At 45.1% G+C, this 20686-nt stretch overlaps 1 protein-coding gene across 1 annotated transcript in view; it reads right to left on the minus strand.

Annotated features, from left to right (window-relative positions):
- Nucleotides 1-20686, minus strand: part of MIB2 (MIB E3 ubiquitin protein ligase 2) — a 1775226-nt gene that overhangs the window by 292281 nt on the left and 1462259 nt on the right. Inside the window, 1 exon segment of the mRNA XM_044061758.1 lies at nt 2366-2520. Coding sequence (XP_043917693.1) covers nt 2366-2520 — 155 coding nt within the window.

Here is a 20686-nt window from a genome sequence, read left to right on the forward strand (position 1 = left end):
AAGGCATAGACGTGAAGATTGCTCCAACTGAATGATAGAGCATCCACTTTCCAAGCTGTTGGATGAAACATCTTTGTGCAAAACTTTGGCAACTGGAAATTTAGTGGAGAAGCGAACAGATCTATGTCTGGAGTCCCCCATATCACTGTCAACTGTCGAAATACATGAGGATCCAACTTCCACTCGTGGGGATCCACCATCTGTCTGCTCAAAACATCTGCTAAGGAGTTCTGTGCTCCTGGCAGAAACCTTGCCTGAAGAGTGAGGTGCAAACTGAGAGCAGTCTCCCACAAAATCATAGCTTGCCTGCAAAGAGGGTACGAATGGGTTCCCCCTTGCTTGTTGATGTACCACATGACAGTTGTGTTGTCTGTTTGAATCAATACTTGTCCTGGGCGAAGTAGATCCTTGAAAGCCATCAATGCAAATTGGACTGCTAACATCTCTTTCAAGTTGATATGCAAATGTTGAAGTCTGACAGGCCACGTGTCTTGAACCCATTTTCCATTGAGGTGAGCTCCCCAAGCCTTGTCCGAGGCATCCGTCGTTAAGATCTGACTTGCCTCTGGTCGGGTCACAGAGAGTCCCTTGTTTAGGTGACATTCCTGAGCCCACCACAAAAATTCCTTTTGAATGCAAGGTATTATCTGAATGACAGTGTCCAGATCGTGGCAGTGTTGCGTCCATACATTTTTGAGATACCATTGTAGCTTCCTCATATGCAGTTTGGCATTGGGAAGCACCAGAATACAAGATGCCATGAACGCCAAGGCTTGAAGGACTGTCCTTGCAGTCAGCCTGGACCGTAGAGACAATTGTTGGAAGTAAAGTGTAAGGTTCCTTTGCTTGTCTTTATATTAATATGTGCTTTCCTATGTCCTATGCGATAATTTAACAAAGGTGTTAAAAAAGCATTTTATATCTAACCCAAATATTGCTCAGTCACAGCTGACTCCTAACTACTAGGCAAGAAGAGCATGGAAGTAAATTACCAGGCCTTTCTTCCATATTATACATATGTACCATACACACAGACACACACACCCACATACACTTGCTTATAGACTATTTAGAGCATCCTACCTACCTATCACCTGTTTCAGGGATTGTGGGAGAAAACAGGAGTACCTGAAGAAATCATATGTAAACACAGAAAAGACATGCAGAATCTGTACAAAATACACTCCACTAGAGAATTAAAACAAAAAGACTTCTTACTGTTGGGTGGAATGCTATGCACTGCACCAATGTGCCACGGTAACAATTAAAGAAATCAGAATTCACATGAATTGATCCTGTAATGTGGAGACCGAAGTGCTGAAATTCTGCACATACATATACTAAGTTCAAGATTGTCATTTCTCAGAATATTCATTTTCTTTGAGGCAAGGTGATCTTGGACTTGGTATATATAAGTTTGGGGGGGGGGCAGGTGGGGCTTACCTCCCTTGTAAAAAAAAAAAAAAACTTTAAAGGAGAAGAGTGATGCTCAATAGTCAGACTTCTCATGAATTTCTAGTCCTTTTTTTCCTGAATGTTAGGATTCAGCATGAAGAGTCCTGTGCCTCTCATACATATGCATATATGTGCTAAGATATGAGTGGTTGTACATTTGGGTTGATATCTGGTTTGTGCTAATGCCAATAATACTAGTAGGACTTCATTTGGTATATTGTGGGTTTGGGAGGGTATTGACATTTATGTGGTGGTTCTGGGTGGGTTTTGCTTGCTTTTTGCATGAGTTTATGTATTTAGTGTGCTGTGTTACTGTTAGGGAATCACTGTTGCTATGGTTTTGACAGTGTGGCAGCAGTGATTCTCATTTTGAGGGAGATTTCTTTCTTCTCCAAAGTGGTGCAACTTTGGAGATGGTATATCTAGGTGTGCCCCACCCCCTGTGCAAAAAATACTTAACTTGGTAGTTTAGGTCTAATGACTTTTCAGGCTTGTTTGAGCTTTGTTTATGGGGTTTAGGTGTTCGCTCTTTTTGTTTTTGAATGATATAATTATATATGCATGCACATACACACACACTTTATTCTTCATTTTAGACAACACACTTAGGCATATGAATACAAGCAAAAATACCAGGAACATGAAGTGATTTACTTGAACTTACTTACTGTGCAAAGCAAGGCTGCAGAATTCAGTCCCAGGTCTGCTAATCTAAAGCTAAATAATTAACTTTTAGGCTACTCTGCAACCCAAATGACTTTATGTCAGTCATTTAATACTTTATTATTATGCCACAAAACACTGAAGTTTAGACAGTTTAAAATAAAAAGCAAAAGAAATATAGTCAAGATTTTCTTTGCCACTTGAAGACCATAATATTGAAAGTGAGGTTGGGGACCAACTAACTCACAATTTATTGCCCTTTAAAGATGCGTGATGGAGTAGACTGAAACCCTTTTGGTTCTGCACGGCAAAGTTGATATTTGGCACATCGGCAAGGATTTCAATGATGTTGCGATGATCAGCAGTTATGGCATAGTGAAGTGGGGTATCACCTATTGAATCCTGAAAAAAAAAAAGCATTCAGTACAGTTACAGTGAAAAATAAGAAACCAAATAAGTATCAACACTGTTAGTCTAACATCCCAGTGTAAAGCCTAGGTGAAGAAAGGCCTGAGACAGTGCAGCTTAGTGGACTGCAATGCAAAAAAGAAGTTATGTACTTACCATAACGTTCCATGTTGGTAGTCCATCTCACCTTTCATTTTTACATATGGGTTCGGAGCCGATCCTTGGCTCCGACTCAGCCAATTTACAAGCTGGAAGACTTCTGATTGGCTCGTGGTTAAGCAGGTATCCCATGGTGCACCAGTACAATCCCCAGATCTTGTTTGCTGCTCATTAGAATGATTAATTGATTGTGTCTTTTGGCTTTTCCTGGTTAGGGGTCACCACAGTGGAACTCCGGTCCGCTAATGATTGGCAGTGGATTTTTACGTACCGGGTTACCAGCCCTGACGCACAACCTTCAACGAAGGCAAGCCCCATTCATGTATGCCTCCACACAGAAGACGCTCTAACTGAGAATCGAACGGGACGTCTTGCTATGAGGAGACAACGCTACTGCAGCACCACCACCGCAGTTTTGCTGCTCATTAGAATAACAACCATAAAAACAACCAATACTAAAGGATCTCCAACCAAGGGCAACCAAATTATTACTTCCAGATCTTCCAGGATGGGGGCAGGTTGTTAAAAATGAAGGGTGAGATGGACTACCAACATGGAACGTTATGGTGAGTACGTAACTTCTTTATGTTAGGTAGTCCAATCTCACCTTCATTTTTACATATGGGACAGTGTCCCTAGCACCTTATTCTTGGGTGGCTCATTGGAAAATACTCTTGAGCACTGTGGCGCCAAAGAATGCTCCAACCCTAGATGCCAAATCCAATACGCAATGTGTAATAAAAGTGTGAGGGATAGCCCACGTAGCTGCTGCACAAATATTATCAAGTGGTACCCTGGCTTGAAAAGCTGCAGAGGTAGACAGCGACCTGGTAGAATGAGCATTGATCCTGTAGGGTAAAGGTTTGCCTTCCGAGCTACAGATAAAGGCTATACAACTGGAAATCCAATTAGATAGTGTCACTTTAGAAACTGGTAAGCCCAATCTAGAGTCAGAAAAGGAAATGAATAATTGATCTGATTTCTTGAAAAACTCAGTCTGCTGCAGATAAAAATGTAGTTGTCTATGAATGTCTAGCTGATGAAAACGGTACTCAGCTGCATTACAGTGGTTAGGGAAGAAAACTGGGAGTTCTATTGATTGGTTTAAGGTAGCATTAGAACAGACTTTGGGAACAAAGGAGGGATTAGTAAGCAATGACACCCTGTCATTGTGAAAAATCAAATACGGTGGCTTAATAGACAAGGCCAGTAGCTCCGATACCTGTCTAGCTGATGTGATAGCTACCAAAAACAAGGTCTTCCATGACAAAAATTTTTAGAGAAGATGAAGGTTCAAAGGGGGAAGATGCCAATTTGGACAACACAAAATTTAAATCCCAAGAAGCCACTGGTTCTTGCATAGGTGGTCTCAATAGAGTGGCCCCTTTCAAAAAGGTCTTGCATAGCTTATGAGACATTAAATTGGTATCTGGAAAACCTAAGTGAAAATGAGAAATTGGAGCTAATTGGACTCTGACAGTGGCAGCGGCAGATCCTTGCTGAAAAAGCTCAGAAAGAAAATCCAAAATCACAGGGCTAGAAGCAGTGTATGGATCTACATTCATTCTCTGTGCCCAAATAGAAAATCTTTTCCATTTACTTCCATACAGATTTCTAGTTAAAGGTTTATGGGAGGACATAAGAATATGTGACACTGAGGATGATGCATCATGAAGCCTGACTAGAGATGGAACTGGAGCAGCCACGCTGTCAATTTGAGGGTGTGGATTGAGGGGTGTAGCGAACCCGACATGTGAGTCAATAGATCTGAGCTGGGTCCAGAATCCAAGGATCGTCCAAGAGGAGAGGCTCGAGGAAGGGGAACCAGACCTGATGAGGCCAGTAAGGAGCAATGAGGATCAACTTGCTTCCCGGCTGACTGGCTTTCTGAATCACTTTGGAAATGAGAGGGATTGGAGGAAAAGCATACAGACGTCCCATGGGCCAATCGTGAGCCAGAGCGTCTCTGGGAGACTCCCCCTAAGGGGGAATGAGGGAAAATTAGCTGCTGCATTTGGTATTGACTGGGCTGGTAAAAAGGTCGCAGCAAGGCTGTCCCCATTTCCGGAAAATCTGATCCACTGTTTCCCCGTTTCAGAGACCACTTGTGAGGCATTAGGATTGCCCAGCTGAGCTTGTCGGCTATTACGTTGGTCGGCCCTGGAATGTGCATTGCAACCAGAAAGCACTGGGAAGAAATCGCCCATTCCCAAACTCGCATGGCCTCTCGACAGAGTGGGTAAGATCTGGTACCGCCCTGTTTGTTGATCTACCAAACCACCGACATGTTGTCTGATTGTATTGCAATTGTCCCTAGAGGAAGGTCTTGAAGTGCTTGCAATGCCAGAAGCACTGCCCTCATCTCCAGAACACTGATATGCAGATGAGCCTCGTGTTCTTGCCATGTGCCTTGGACAGTCCTGCCGAGATAATGCTCCCCCCACCCGATCTGGAGGCATCCGTGGTCACAGTGGCAACGGGTTGGGCCGGAACAAAGGGGGCAACTGTGATCAGTTGATTGGGAGCTATCCACCAAAGAAGGTCCTTCTTGCATGATTCCATTAGGAGGATAGGATGACTCAGTGGGAGATAATGGAAGGACCATTGGGAAGACAGAAGCCACTGGAGAATTCTCATGTGCAACTTGGCTAATGGTACTAATAGAATGGTGGAAGCCATAGTCCCGAGGAGCTGAAGAACACACTTCGCTTTGACTTTTCGCAATGGAAGAAAACGTTGAACTTGGGAGATTAAGTTCTGTGCCCTTTCAGCAGGGAGATGAGCTGTCATGTTCACTCTGTCTACCTCTGCACCTATAAAAATCACAGATTAAGAGGGCAATAATGCAGATTTTTTTCCAATTTATGGAGATCCCTAACTGAGCACAAAGTTGAATCATGGCGTCCCTGTTTTGGAGGAGTAGATGCCTGGTGGGGGCAGTCAGGAGCCAGTCATCCAAATACGGAAACACCTGAAATCCCTGACGTATCAGGTAAGCTGTCACTACTGCCATGCATTTGGTGAACACCCTGGGGGCTGTGGTGAGACCGAAGGGCAGAGCGCAAAACTGATAGTGACTGGCTCCCATCCGGAAGCATAGATGGCTTCTGGATGCCTTGTCCATTTTTATGTGGTAGTAGGCATCCTGAAGATCCAGACAGCACATCCAAAAGTCTTTCCCTAACAACGGGAGTATAGACTGCAGTGTTACCATCCAAAACCTGTCCTTCTTCACGGATTCATTCAATCTGCTGAGGTCCAATAATGGCCTCCAATCTCCGGTTCGTTTTGGAACTAAAAACAACCTGGAGAAAGTTCTGGATCCTATCTGGTCTGCTGGGATGGGCTAGATGACTCTTTTTAAGAGCAACATGTTGATCTCCACAATTGCCTGATCCCTGTGATTGGGTGGTACATCTGGGATCCTTTTGGGAACAAACGGTGATAGGGAAAAGGGTACGATATAGCCTCTGGTAACAACTCTTTGTACCCACTCGTCTTGGGTGATATTTAGCCAGGCTTCTAGGTACAAAGAAATGCGACCCCCGACCGGCCCCAGAGAAGCGCAGTCAGGCTCCACATCAGGAGCACTGATAAGGCCGTCCTCGAAACAAATCACGGCCTTGTTGGTATTGCGGACCACCCCTGCCTCTAGGACGACGTCTGCCGTTTCCTCCTTCTCTGCCTCTGAAGGAGGATTCACCCTGTGTGTCAGGAAAGACCCTCTGGGACTTCTTGAACCACATTTTACTGCCCTTTTGACCCTTGGGGTATGGTCTGGAAGGGACAGTAAAACACACTCCATTGGCAGAAAGCGTCTTTCCTTCTTGCTCACACCGAGTGAGTTATCCTTCACCTTGGAACCAAACAATGAGGAACCATCAAATGGGGCGTTGGTGACAGTAGACTTGAGCGGTTCCGCAAAATTACATAAGTGCATCCAGGAGTGGTGCCTCAAGGCAACTCCGGAACCTGCTGCTCTACTCGCTCCATCCGCAGCATAAGAGATAAGTCACATGAAGGAGTTAACCACAGAATTTAAGGTGGACAATTGAGTAGAAATCATTTCAGGAATTCCCTCAGTACATGCACCTTGTATGGAATATCCTAACTCCTTGAGGAGATCCCTCTGCCACCTCGTGAAGTGCGTGAGATAGTTCAGCGATCGAAGGGTAAAGGCCGCTGAACTAAATATACACTTCCCAAATCTGTCCATCTGTCGAGACTCCTTGTTTGGCGGATGAACAGATGAAGAAGTCTCCGACAACTCCTTCTTTGTGGCCGCCGCCGCCACCACCATGGCATCTACGGGAATGCCCTTGGACAAGAACTCTTTACCAGGAGGGGCAGACAAGAATTTGTTCGGTCTCCTGGGGACTGGCTCCACGGTGTCAGGAGTATCCCACACCTTTTGACTAACTAGATCCATCAGTTCGTCAAAAGGTGAAGACACCCAACAGGCAGAAGGCTGAGACCCAAAAGCCTTCAGGTACATCGACTCCTCATCAGAAGGGTTAACAGTGAGCCAGTCGCACCTCTGCCTAAAGATCTCTAAAATGTCCACAAAGGAAAAGTACAGTTGTGTACCTACCATAAATGTAGATGTTCGAGTGTATTCACTGTTGCAGTCATTACTCTTGGGTTATCCTGCTGGCAGGCTACCCTCGGTCGGCCAGAATTCCAAAGTCTAGGTCCGGCGTCAGTTGCTGTTGCCTCTTCCCTGACGTCAGTGCGCCAGGGGTATAAAAGATGCAGCCGACGCCATTTTCTTCAGTTTTTCTTGCCCCAGATGTCAGGTGCCCTCAAATTGGTAGGCTGAAAAATATGCCAATAAAAAATGCATGCATAAAAATAACATTTCCTTCATCTACAAGCAAATACACCGAATAGGTTGTATAGGATTATAGAAGTGTAGCTAAGTCCCCGCAAAGAGAAGGGGGATGGTGGGTAGGTAACCTGGACTGCAACAGTGAATACACTCGAACATCTACATTTATGGTAGGTACACAACTGTACTATGTTCATCGCATTTCACTGTTGCAGTCATTACTCTTGGGTAGAATCCCAAAGCTGAGGATGGGTGGCTGGGCTAAATAGGATTAGGAGAGGCTATGAGGCCCTGCAGAACTGCAGTGGCAAAGCCTGCTCTGGACTTAGAGTAAAGAGGTAAGTGGTAGTGCTTTGTGAAGATGTGCACTGAACTCCAAGTTGCAGCCTCTAAGATATCTTTGGTTGGTACTCCTCTGAGGAAGGCTGCTGAAGTGGCTGCTGCTCTGGTGGAATGAGGCCTAATGCCCTTAGGCACTGATTTGCCATGTTGAAAATAGCAGAAACGGATGCAATGGCCTATCCATTTAGAAATAGTCTGTTTTGAGATAGCCTTTCCTTGTGATCCTGCAGCATAAGACACTAAAAGTTGCTCAGTCTTTCTGAAAGCTTTAGTTCTGTCCAAGTAGAAGCGTAACTGTCTGTGTATGTCCAAAGAATGCAGAATTTTCTCACCCTTGTTCTGTGGATTTGGATAAAAGGTAGGCAAGTAAATGGTTTGGTTGAGGGCCATACTGGACACCACCTTAGACATAAATGTAGGGTTTGTCCTCAGAGAAACCCTGTCTCGATGAAAAATGATGAAAGGTTCCACAGCCATGAGTGCTTGTAACTCTGAGACTCGCCTTGCAGAGGTTATAGCTAGGAGCAGAGCTGTTTTCCAGGATAAGAATTTTATATCTGCTGTTGATGCTGGCTCAAACGGAGGCAGTGTGAGTTTTCCAAAACATAATTGAGGTCCCAGGCCGGAATTGGTGCTCTCCTTGGAGGCCTAATGTTTTTGGCTCCTCTGAGGTACTGCCTTATTAAAGGATGAGAAAAGATAGGTGGCTCCGTATTGTAATGGGCTGAAATGGCAGAGGCATGAATCTTAATTGATGAGAAAGAAAGGCCTTTATTCAGCATCTGTTAGGTATTGTAAAATCTGAGGGATATTTGGTACACACGTATCAATGCCTTGTTCCTGGTTCCAAGCACAGAATCTCTTCTGTTTTTCTGCATAAGATTTTCTGGTACTGGGCCTCCAGGCCTCCAAAATAACATCCATACAGCTTTTGAAAGTGGAGTGTTCTGAATGGCTACATTATCCGCCATGCTGCCAGATTTAAGGTCCTGAGTTGGCTGTGCAGGATCTGATTGTTTTGTTGGGTCAGCAAGTGAGAAGTTTGAGGCAATATCCATGCTGGACCTTGAGACAAGCTCTTTAGGATTGGGTACCAGTGCTGACGTGGCCAGTCTGGTGCAATCAGTATCATTTTTGGCTTCTCTTGTCTGACCTTTAGGAGTACCCTGGGAAGAAGAAGAGGCAGTGGGGGAAAAGCATATACTGTTAGATTTTTCCAGCTGAATGATAGGGCGTCCACTTTCCATGCTTGCTTGTGATAAATCCTTGTGCAAAATCTCTGCAATTGGCAGTTGTGAGGGGAGGCAAATAGATCTATGTCTGGGCATCCCCATTTCCTTATTATCATGCTGATGACTTGTGGATCCAGTTTCCATTCGTGGGGATCCATGAGGTTTCTGCTTAGTTCGTCTGCCAGAGTATTTGCTTTTCCTAGCAGGAATTGTGCTTGCAGGTGAACTTGAAAAGCCAATGCTGTGTTCCATAAGGTCAATGCTTGTCTGCAGACGGGGTAGGAATGTGTACCTCCCTTCTTGTTTATGTACCACATGACCGTAGTGTTGTCTGTCTTTATCAGTAACTGTCCTGGATGAAGCAGGTCCTTGAAAGCTGTCAGGGCATTTTGAACAGCTAGCATCTCTTTTTGATTGATGTGAAGATGCATCTGGTTTGCAGGCCATGTGCCCTGAATACATTTTCCTGCCATTTGTTTCCCCAGACATAATCTGATGCATCTGTTGTCAGTGTCTGTCTGGCTGTGGGTAAACTGAATGGCAGACCCTTGTTGTGGTGACAGGCTTCTGCCCACCATCGAAACTCCTGTTGTAGGCAGGGAATGAGTGCAATTACTGTCTCCAGGCTGTGACAATGCTGAGTCCACACACTTTTTAGATACCATTGTAGTTTCCTCATATGCAGTCTGGCATATGGAATTAGTAGAATTCAGGATGCCATGAAACCCAAGGCCTGCAGGATTTTCCTTGCAGATAAGTGGGTTTTTGTTGCCAATTTCTTGAACTAAGTAGTCAGTTGCTTTTGCTTGTCTGGCGTGAGATAAGCCATCTGGGCAGTTGTATTTAAGCTTGCACCCAGGAATATTATCTCTTGAGAGGGCACTAGTTTTGATTTTTTTTCGTTTACTGTGTACCCTAGGCCAATTAGTAATCTTTTTACAAATGGCAGATGCTTTAGAAGAGTGTCTTTGTTCTCTGCTTGAATTAGGCAGTCGTCCAAGTAGGGATATATCTGAATTCCTCTTTGTCTGCAAAATGCAATTACTGGTGCCAGGCATTTTGTGAAGACCCTGGGCACAGTAGATAAGCCAAGGGCAGTGCAGAGAATTGGTAATGCATTGAGCCAGCTATGAATCTGAGGTATCTTCTGCAAGATTGTCTGATTGGGACATGCAGGTATGCCTCTTTTAGGTCCAAAGTTACGAGCCAAGCCTTCTTGCCCAGCATGGGCAGTAGCTGCTGTAGAGTCAACATCTTGAATTTTGGAACTTCCAGAAACGTATTTAGTATAGACAGGTCCAGTATTGGTCTCCAGGTTTTGTCCTTTCTGGGTACTAGGAAAAGTCTGGAGTAAAATCCTTGCCCCTGCTCTTGTTGTGGTACTTGCTGAATGGCCCTCATGTCCAAGAGGGCAGTAATTTGTTTTTGTGCCTCTGCCCATTGATTGTGTGGCAGGTCTGGCATACCCTTTGACCTTGGTAGAGTGTGAAAATGGAACCTGTAGCCTTGGGACACTATGTTCAGGACCCATTTGTCTTGGGTAACCATTTGCCAATTTGATGAAAAAAGTGCTAGTTTTCCCCCTAAGGGGGCTGCCAAAAGAAAAGTGCTTGAATCTGGTAGAGGAAAGTCATTGGGACTGTTTCCTGTAAGGTTGTGATTTGTCCTCTCCACTTTTGGATGTAGGAGCACCCCATTGTTTAGGCCTGTATGAGCCTTGGGGCTGAGATCTACCTCTGGGACGCCTGTATCTGCCTCTTTGTGGTCTGTCTGACACTGGAAAGGACCAATTTTTAGAAGGCCAGTTCCTGCTAAACCTGGGTGGCTGTACCTGTAAGAAATCCTTGACTGTCTGCATGGATTTTGCTTTATCCTCCATTTTTTTCAACACCTCTTCTGCTTTAGTACCAAACAAAGTATCATGCTGTAATGGTGCATCTAATAATTTTGCTTTAACATGATCAAGCAGATTCTGTTCTTTTAACCAAACATGCCTTCTAATAACAGAACCTGTAACAGCGGCCCTGCAAGAGGCCTCCAGTGAATCATAACCACATTGCAAAGTATGCTTTCCCACTTGTTCAGCTGCATGCAATAAATCCTGCAATTCCTTGTTCTCTGAACATTCAGTATTTGTCAACAATTTCTGTTTAAGCAGTGACATTAAATATTGATGATATTTAAGCATATGAAACTGACAATTTAAAGCCCTTACAGCCAGGGTAGCAGAAGTGTCGACTTTTTTCCCCATCTGTCTACAGCCCTAGAATCCCTATCAGAGGGGACAGGGTTTTTTGCAGTGGAAGCTTTAACCCCTTTGGGACCCTGAGATATAGTTTCTGGGTCTCAGCGGGGTTTTTGTATAGGAATTTATGAGAATCCGGGACCCTGTAGTATCTGTCTGGCTTAGCAGGTGCAGGGGGTATAGAGTCAGGGGACAGGCCGGACTCTGAAAATACATCATCTACAATGTCTAAAACAGGTGGAATAGCAAGGGGTCTGTGCTGAGGAAGTAGCAGAAAGTCTCTGAGCCTTTTCTTAGATTCAGAGTAATCTTGGCTCTCCCAGTGGAAATGCTCCCTCATAGTATGCAGGGTTTCCCCAAAAGAATAATCCTCAGGAGGAGAGGCTGAAGGAATTGATTCTTCAGCATCAGAATCCTCATAGGGAAGCATGGAGTAATTCTGTTCAGAAGAGGAATCAGAGGAAATAGAAACCGATCAGAAGAATCATACTCTGTCTCTTGCCTAGGCCTCTTATCAGGAGGGAGATGGGAGCCCCTGATCAAAGTAATTAGGTCTTCGGCCATTTTGAGCATCTGTTTTTTAGGCATGGAAGTCTGAGTAGGAGAATGCTGTACTTGTTTCTTTGTCTTTACAGCTGCTTTAGTCTTTGTCTTTGAAGTTGAAGATAATTGTGTAGGTCTGAAGACACCCTCAGAAGCCGATGCCTGCTCAGCGGTTCCAGACCCATCTCAGGGAATGATTTCTGCGTGTCCAATACCTTGAGTATCCAGAGGCCCAGTCGGCTCCACGTGGTAGTCGGTAGCGGCCTGTGGCTCTGAGGTAGTGGGCGCCAGGGGCTGCGAAAGCACCTCATTGAGAACCGGCGACTGGACTTGCAGAGGCCTCATCGACGGTTTTGGACCTCGGATGCCTACCCTTTTCCTTGTCCTTGTGTTTTTTGTAAACTCCGGTTGTCGGCTGGTCCGACGGCATTATATAATTAAATCTTCGGCCAAAGTAATGAAATGCAAAATCGAACAGACGCTTGATAGTGCGTTGTTTAAATCTAGCACAAAACCGACAGCTAGCAACGTTGTGATCAGGGGCTAGGCAAGGAACAGAGTAAGAGTGAACATCCTTATGAGGTATTTGCTTCCCACAAGAAATACAATTGTTAACTTTTTCTGACATTGGTCTGGAGCAAGAAAAAAGTTTCCCCAATGGGGTATTTACCTTTAATGAAGACTTCAGTTCTGAAATTTGGATTCGAAAGTCTCAGGAGTTGGCCGACCGGCACTTGCGAACTGCTTTTGCTTCGGGCAACGCGGCAAGAAAGACTGAAGGAAATGGCGTTGGCTGCATCTTTTACACCCCTGGCGCACTGACGTCAGGGAAGAGGCGACAGCAACTGAAGCCGGACCTAGACTTTGGAATTCTGGCCAACTGAGGGTAGCCTGCCAGAGTAATGACTGCAACAGTGAAACACGATGAACATCATCATCAGAGGATGACTTGGGGGACCCTTCCGACTCCTCAAGGTCAGAGTCCGATGTCAAAGACTCATCCTGGGAGTCAACATGTTTCCTCTTACATAACCTCTTCCAGGGAGGCTCCTCGGAAGGACCTTCCGGGGAAGCCTAGGAAGAGTGGGGGCCACCAGCTGATAGCTCCTGAGGCTGCGGGTCACTGCTGTCTCCAGAGAGAGTAGGGGCTGAGACTGAAGTGGGTGCTCTCGGGGGAAGAGTGCTGGTGCCACTGATAGGGGCTGGAGAATGAGACAGCACGCTCCTCATAATCTCAAACGCCGACCTCTCCGGCTCCGAAGACCTCTCCCACTCCGAAGAGACGAGGGTCCGTGCCGGAGACAGAGCTTTCGGCTCCGAAATAGATGCAAGGTCCGAGCTCACCCTGGCTGAAGCACCGCGAAGAAGGCTCGGAACCGAAGATCGATTCCAACCCTCCCTGTCGGTGCCGACAGGAGAGCTTCGGCCCCTGGACACGACGGACGGCACAGAGCATGTCAGAGCCGAACCCGGCTCTAAGGCAGCAACAAAGTGAGCTGGAGCCGGCATTTCCTCCGTTGGCACCAAGCACTCCGGCTCTGAAAGGCCAGTATGGCTCGGAGGAGGAATAGCAGACAAGGGCAAAGCTGGGCCAAGTGGCTCCGGAGCCAACAATAATTTTGGTAAGGCAGACGAATTCAGGAGTCTCAGCACTACCCTCTCCACATCTTCTTCTGAGAGGCTCCTGGAAGACATAGTAGGGGATCTTGACCTGGGGGGCACTGGAAACTTAACTGTTACGGAAATCAGTAGGGAGCTTACAGACCGGCTCCGAGTAGCAGAGTCAACTGCTGTATCAATAGGTTCAGAGATCTGCTCCAAAACACCTGTAACTGACTCTGACACTACCATAATACTCTCCTTCGGCTCCAAAGGCTGAGGAGTCGAGGAGGCAGATTTGGACTGTTTCGACTGTTTAGGAGGTGGCTCAGAGACGCCAGCCGGTGCTGGAGAAGGCCTTTTTGAGGATTTTCATTTCCCAGACTTAGAGGAAGCCGAAGAACTGGATAGTGCTTTCTCAAAGCATGGTTTCAATAGACCCTTGAGTATGAGTTTGTTCTTTCTCTCCTGTAACACTCTAGGACAGAAAGCATGGCAGAACAAGTATGATTCCTGCAAGTGGATGGCCCCTAGGCAGTAGACACAGCTACTGTGGCCATCCGTTAAAGACATCTTTTGGGAGCATTTCCTGCACTTTTTGAACCCCGAGTGTTTATGCTCCTTACTTTCCTTAGACGTTATTACACACACAAAACCCAGACAGATTGAAAGAGAGAAAATGAAGGAGGACTATGTCCTCTAACTAAAACGTGCCTAGCCCTAAAAAGGAGTTACACGAGGACAAGGTCCTCTAACTTAAACGGGCCTAGCCCATTGTAGAAAATGCTAGGTCTTCTAATTTAAACAGACAAGAAAGGAAAGCCCACTCACACAAGAGAAAACATAAATGACACAATAAATTTCTATATTTCTAATAACAGGTAGTATACTAGGGAAGCTGTGATCCTAGTAAATTCACAAGTGGATCCCCGTCAAAAACAATCTCAATATAGCAGAAAACTACCTGACCAAAAAAGGTCAGAATAACAACAGACAAGACAACAGGAGCCCCTGCTGACTAAGAGCGGAAAACCGCCAAAAACTAATACTCTACCTAATAATAAAAAAATGCGCAACAGCGCCTAAAACTTACTGGCACACAGGATACCAATAACCACTAGTAAACTAAGTTACACTCAAAAAGGGCAAGCAATACAACTACCTAATATATTAGCAACACTAAATATACAATAAATGTTCTAATAAAGCATTGGAATACGATATTGAATATAAAGAATTTGAAAAACTTAGCCAGAGACCGAACTTATCGACGCGGCAAATGAGATCTGGGGATTGTACTGGTGCACCATGGGATACCTGCTTAGCCACGAGCCAACCAGAAGTCTTCCAGCTTGTAAATCGGCCGACTCGAAGCCGAAACCATATGTAAAAATGAAGGTGAGATCGGACTACCTAACATTTCATCTTATTTAAGAAACTAAAAGAAGCAATTAGGCTACTTATTATTAATACTCTCTCATATTCATACTTTCTACGTACCTGACCACCTACTATATTACCACATGTTAAGTGATCAATGCCTTTTTACATTACATTCGGATGACATGTTAAACCATGGTCCCATCCGCTTGAGTTGGTGGTAGCTCAGGAGGATATAAAGGATCCCACAACACTTACTGAAAAAAGTAGGGGGGGTCCTTTATTATAAAACAATCATAGTTACTTGCATTATTGCTTATTTACATTATATATAATATTTCTCATGATGTACACTATATACAATATTTACAAAACAAGAAGTTATGTACTCACCATAACGTTCGATGTATGTAGCCCATCTTGCCTTACATTCTTACCCCTGGGTTCAGAGACGAACCTCGGCTCCGACTCGGCCATACTCTAGCTCAAAGTCTTCAAATGGCTCGTGGCTAAGCGGTATCCCATCATGCAACATGCCCCCCCCCCCACACACACACAGAAGAACCCCCCCAACAGAAAGGACTACTGACACCCAGAGACTATACCTCCGAGTCCACAAGGAGGGGGTAGGAGGGGGGGTTAGTAAGAATGTAAGGCAAGACAGACTGCATGCATCGAACGTTATGGTGAGTACATAACTTCTTGATGTTATGTAGTCCAATCTCGCCTTCATTCTTACTCCTGGGACAGCATCCCTAGCACCTTGACCTTGGGTGGCTCAGTGAAAAATACTCTTGAGCACTGTGGAACCAAAGGAAGATCTGCCTCTAGAGACCACATCTAATCTGTAGTGACTAATAAAAGCATGAGGTGAAGCCCACGTTGCTGCAGCACAAATATCATCCATAGACATCCTAGCCTGAAATGCAGTAGAGGTAGCCACAGATCGTGTAGAATGAGCCTTCACTTTAAAGGGCAATTCTTTGCCATTGGAACCATAAATAAATGGGATGCAACTGGAAATCCAGCGAGACAAAGTTACTTTAGAAACAGGAACCCCAAGTCTAGTGTCTGAAAACGAGACAAACAGTTGATCTGATTTCCTGAAATCTTTTGTCCTAGGTAAATAGAAACGCAATTGTCTATGAACGTCTAGCTGATGAAACTTAAATTCTGCCTTGTTAGAAAATTCAGGAAAAAACACAGGCAACTCAATGGATTGGTTGATATTGACAACAGAAGCAACCTTTGGAATAAAGGAAGGACTGGTTCTTAAGGAGACCCTGTCTTTGTGAAATGCCAAATAAGGTGGCTTAATCGATAATGCTTGGAGCTCAGAGACCCGCCTAGCTGAAGTTATTGCTACCAAGAATACTGTCTTCCATGACAAGAATTTAAGGTCACACATAGCTGCGGGCTCAAAGGGAGTCGAGGTGAGCTTCTGTAATACAAAATTGAGGTCCCATGGCATTACTGGATCAAAGACTGGAAGTCAAAGTAACATTGCCCCTTTCAGAAAGGCCCTACAAAGCCTATGAGCCATAAGGTTGGGCTCATTAGCAACATGAAAGGTAGAAATTGCTGCCAGTTGCAGTTTAATGGTTGCCACAGCTGACCCATGACTGAACAGTTGAGAAAGAAAATCTAATATTGTCGAAATAGGCGCTGTATAAGGATCAATATGTCTTTTATGGGCCCAAATAGAGAATCTCTTCCACTTACTAGAATAAATCTTCCTGGTAGAAGCTTTGTGGGAAGAAGACAGAATGTGGACCACTTCCGGGGAAAAATCATGAAGCCTGACTAGGGACAGAACTGGAGCAGCCAAGCTGTCAACTTGAGGGTCTGGATGGAGGGATGGAACTGTCCTGACATATGAGTCAGTAGATCTGGATCTGGGTCCAGAATCCAGGGATCGCCCATTAGACAGGGTTGAAGGAAGGGAAACCAAATCTGACGAGGCCAGTGTGGGGCAATCAGGATCATCTTGCTTCCCAAAGACTGTGCTTTCTGAATGATTTTTGATATCTGAGGAAACGGTGGAAAGGCATAGAGAAGACTGGAGGGCCAATCGTGAACCAGAGCGTCCCTGGGTGTCTTCCCCTCCAGGGGGATAAGGGTGAAGTAGCTGCTGCATTTGGCATTGAGGGGGCTGGCAAATAGATCACAGCAAGGCTGAACCCATCTGTGGAATACCTTCTCCACAACATATTTGTTCAGGGACCACTCGTGAGGCATTACGATAGCTCTGCTCAGCCTATTGGCAATCACGTTGGACTTCCCCGGTATATGCATTGCAACTAGAAAGCATTGAGAAGACACCACTCACTGCCAAACTCGAAGTGCCTCTCTGCAAAGGGGGTATGATTTGGTTCCTCCCTGCTTGTTCAGATACCATACCACTGACATGTTGTCTGAGTGGATTGCAATTGTCCCTAGAGGGAGAAAGCTCTGAAGTGCTTGCAGCGCTAATAGCACTGCTCTCATCTCCAAGACATTGTTATGCAAATGGGTCTCATGATACTGCCACATGCCTTGGAGAGTCCTGCCGAGATAATGCTCCCCCCACCCGATCTGGGAGGCATCCGTGGTCACTGTGGCAACTGGAGAAGATGGGACAAAAGGCTTGCCCACGTTAAGATTGCTGGCCTGAAGCCACCAGTATAGATCCTGCCTGCACATGTCCGTAACCAGAATAGAATGGGAGAATGGAAGATGCTGTAGTGACCATTGGGAGAAAAGCAGCCACTGAAGAACCCTCATGTGTAGTCTGGCAAGGGGAACTAGCATGATTGTAGCAGCCACGGTCCCCAATAACTTGAGGACCACATTTGCCTTGACCTTCTCAATGGTAGTAAGGAGTAGACCTGCTGTTGTAGAGCCTGAATTCTCTCTGCTGGTAAGAAGGCCTTTATGAGCACCGTATCTAGTTCGGCGTTGATAAAAGTGACATGCTGTGAGGGCAACAAGGCAGATTTTTCCCAATTTAGAGTAATACCTAACCTTTGGCACAGTGTAATGGTGGCGTCCCTGATCTGTAACAGTAGATGCCTGGTGGTGGCAGAAAGGAGTCAGTCGTCCAGGTATGGAAACACTTGGAATCCCTGACGTCTCAAGTGAGCCGTTACCACTGCCTTGCATTTGAACACCCTGGAGTCTGTGGTGAGACCAAAGGGCACAGCGCGAAACTGAAAATGACTGGCTCCCAGCCGGAAGCATAAATGACTTCTCGATGCCCGGTCCATCTTGATATGGTAGTAAGCATCGTTAAGGTCGATGGAGCACATCCACACATCTTTCCCTAACAGAGGGAGTATTGACTGTAAGGTGACCATGCGAAACTTGGACTTTTGTACATGTAGGTTCAATCGGCTGAGATCCAAGATGGGTCTCAGGTCCCCTTTTCTTTTCAGCACCAAAAAGAATCTGGAGTAAGTCCCTAATCCTACTTGGTCTGCGGGGACAGGCTGGATGGCTCTCTTTGAAAGCAACTTTTTTATTTCTAAAGCTGCAGAATCCCTGTGACTGGGTAGAACGTCTGGATTTCTCTTGGTTGGTGGGGGAGGAGAAAAGAAGGGAATATGATAACCTCTGGAAATTATCTTTAATACCCACTCGTCTTGGGTGACATTGTGCCAGGCTTCTGGGAATAAAGAAATACGACCCCCGACCAGCTCCAGAGATGTACAGTTGGGCCTCCTTTCAGGAGCGCTGGTAGGGAGAACCACAAAAGGAATCACGGTCCCCCTGGTTATGCAGGCCTCCTCTGCCTCTAGGATAGCATCTACCTGAATTTCTACCCCCTCCTCTGCCTCTGGTGGGGGAATCACTTTATGCGTCCTGAAAAAACCTCTGCGACTTCCTGAACCACATTTTCCCACCTTTCTAGCCCTTGGGGTAAGGTCTAGAAGGCATGGAAAAACGGACTTCCACAGCAGACAGGGTTTTTCCTTCCTGCCCGCACCTAGTGAGAGTGTCCTTCACCTTGGTTCCAAATAACGATGAACCGTCAAATGGGGCGTTGGTGAATGCAGACTTGAAGGCCTCTGCAAAATTACACAGGCGCATCCAGGAAAGTCTCCTAAGAGCGACTCCAGAACCCGCTTCCCTGCTCGCTCCGTCGGCTGCATATGAGATCAACCTCATGGAGGAGTTGGTAAGGCAATTTAGGGTAGACATCTGCGCAATGAACTTCTGTGCCACGGCATCAGAAACATTACCCTGTAGAGAATCTCCTAGCTCTTTCAGAAGATCTCTCTGGAGCCTTGTAAAATGCATCACGTAGTTCAGCAACCGCAGAGTAAAGGCCGCTGAGGTAAACACACTCTTCCCATTCCTGTCCATGGCCTGGGACTCCTTGTTAGGCGGATGGACAGTAGATGATGTTTCAGCAAGTTCCTTCTTGGTGGCTGCTGCCACCACCATGGCATCTACTGGAACGCCTTTTGTCAGATATTCCTTGTCTGTGGGAGCGGACAAAAACTTATTGGGTCTCCTAGGGACCGGTTCCACAGTGTCAGAAGTTTCCCACACCTTTCGACAGACTAGATCTAGTAGCTCATCGAAAGGAGGAGACACCCAAGAGGCAGAAGGTTGAGACCTGAAATTTTAGAAAGAAAGTATACTTGGCCACTGCCAAAAGTGAGACCACATCTGAGCGTAACGAGTGGCAAATGAGATCTGGGGAATGGGACTGTTGCATGATGGGATACCTCTTAGCCACAAGCCAATTGAAGACTTCGAGCTAGAGTATGGCCGAGTCAGAGCCGAGGTTCGAAAAATAAATTCCAAACATTAAGGGGCCCAGCATATAATCTTTTGGTACACTACTGATGACTGGTCTTTTGCTAGAGGTGAAGTCACCCACTTTGACAGTATGTGTCCTGTCGGTGAGCCAGTTGGCTATCCATCTGGTGATGTAGGGGTTAATTCCCAATTGGGAGAGTTTTTCTATAATACCCAAGTATTATAGTATCCATGTTAAAGTCATTTTTCTTATGCTATAGATTTCTGATGCAGATGTCTTTCAACTGCTGCAATACTATATCTTTTTTCTGGTTCATTCACTATCTCAAGGTAATAGTCCTTAGTACTACAATGTTTACAAAGTTTTCTATCACATTATCATGCCTCTGTCGTTCCCTATACAACTACAGGATGCCTTCAATTACAGTCAGCAATATTTTTCTTTTCCCTTCTTGTACTACAATTTAAATGTGAGAAAGCTGAAACCCCAGAGACCATGACCTGTGGAATGGTTTTGACTTAGGACATTAAATACTGTCTCTAATAGCTTGTGTTTGGTAATCAGCATAAACAAATCATGAAAATAATACAAATGAATATATTCAAAAGACCATTCTATTTCTACAGCTTCTTACTCAGTTTGAGAGCATCTCTTCTCCACTTCTGACAACAACTTGCTGGCATAAGTTGTATTTTACTTGCTGTCTTCTGTCTGGTGTAGGACTGCCCAAGGCCTAAATGAACTGCCATCTCCTGCCAAGTTGTATCAAAATATAACAAGACTATCTCTGAGTTTAGACTTTCTTGGTGTTCAACAATTGTGCTGTAATCATATATATTGTTTTTAATAAGCATGAAGCAATTGGTAGCCATTAATAAATATCTAATTTCTTCTTTTTCTATATTTGTATGTAATGACATTTTGGATATCTTTTACATTAATGGGGTCAAAGGATATATCCATACCCGAGAATAAAAAACCATAACATTCAAGCACACTTTTATGGACTCCAAGATTAAGACATTTACACCTATATTTTAAGAACTTTTCTTAACATATTCTCTTGTACTTTTTTCTATCATCCC

This window comes from Protopterus annectens, chromosome 2.part0 (assembly GCF_019279795.1).
Source record: "Protopterus annectens isolate FY-2018-M chromosome 2.part0, PAN1.0, whole genome shotgun sequence".
Taxonomy (NCBI): domain Eukaryota; kingdom Metazoa; phylum Chordata; order Ceratodontiformes; family Protopteridae; genus Protopterus; species Protopterus annectens.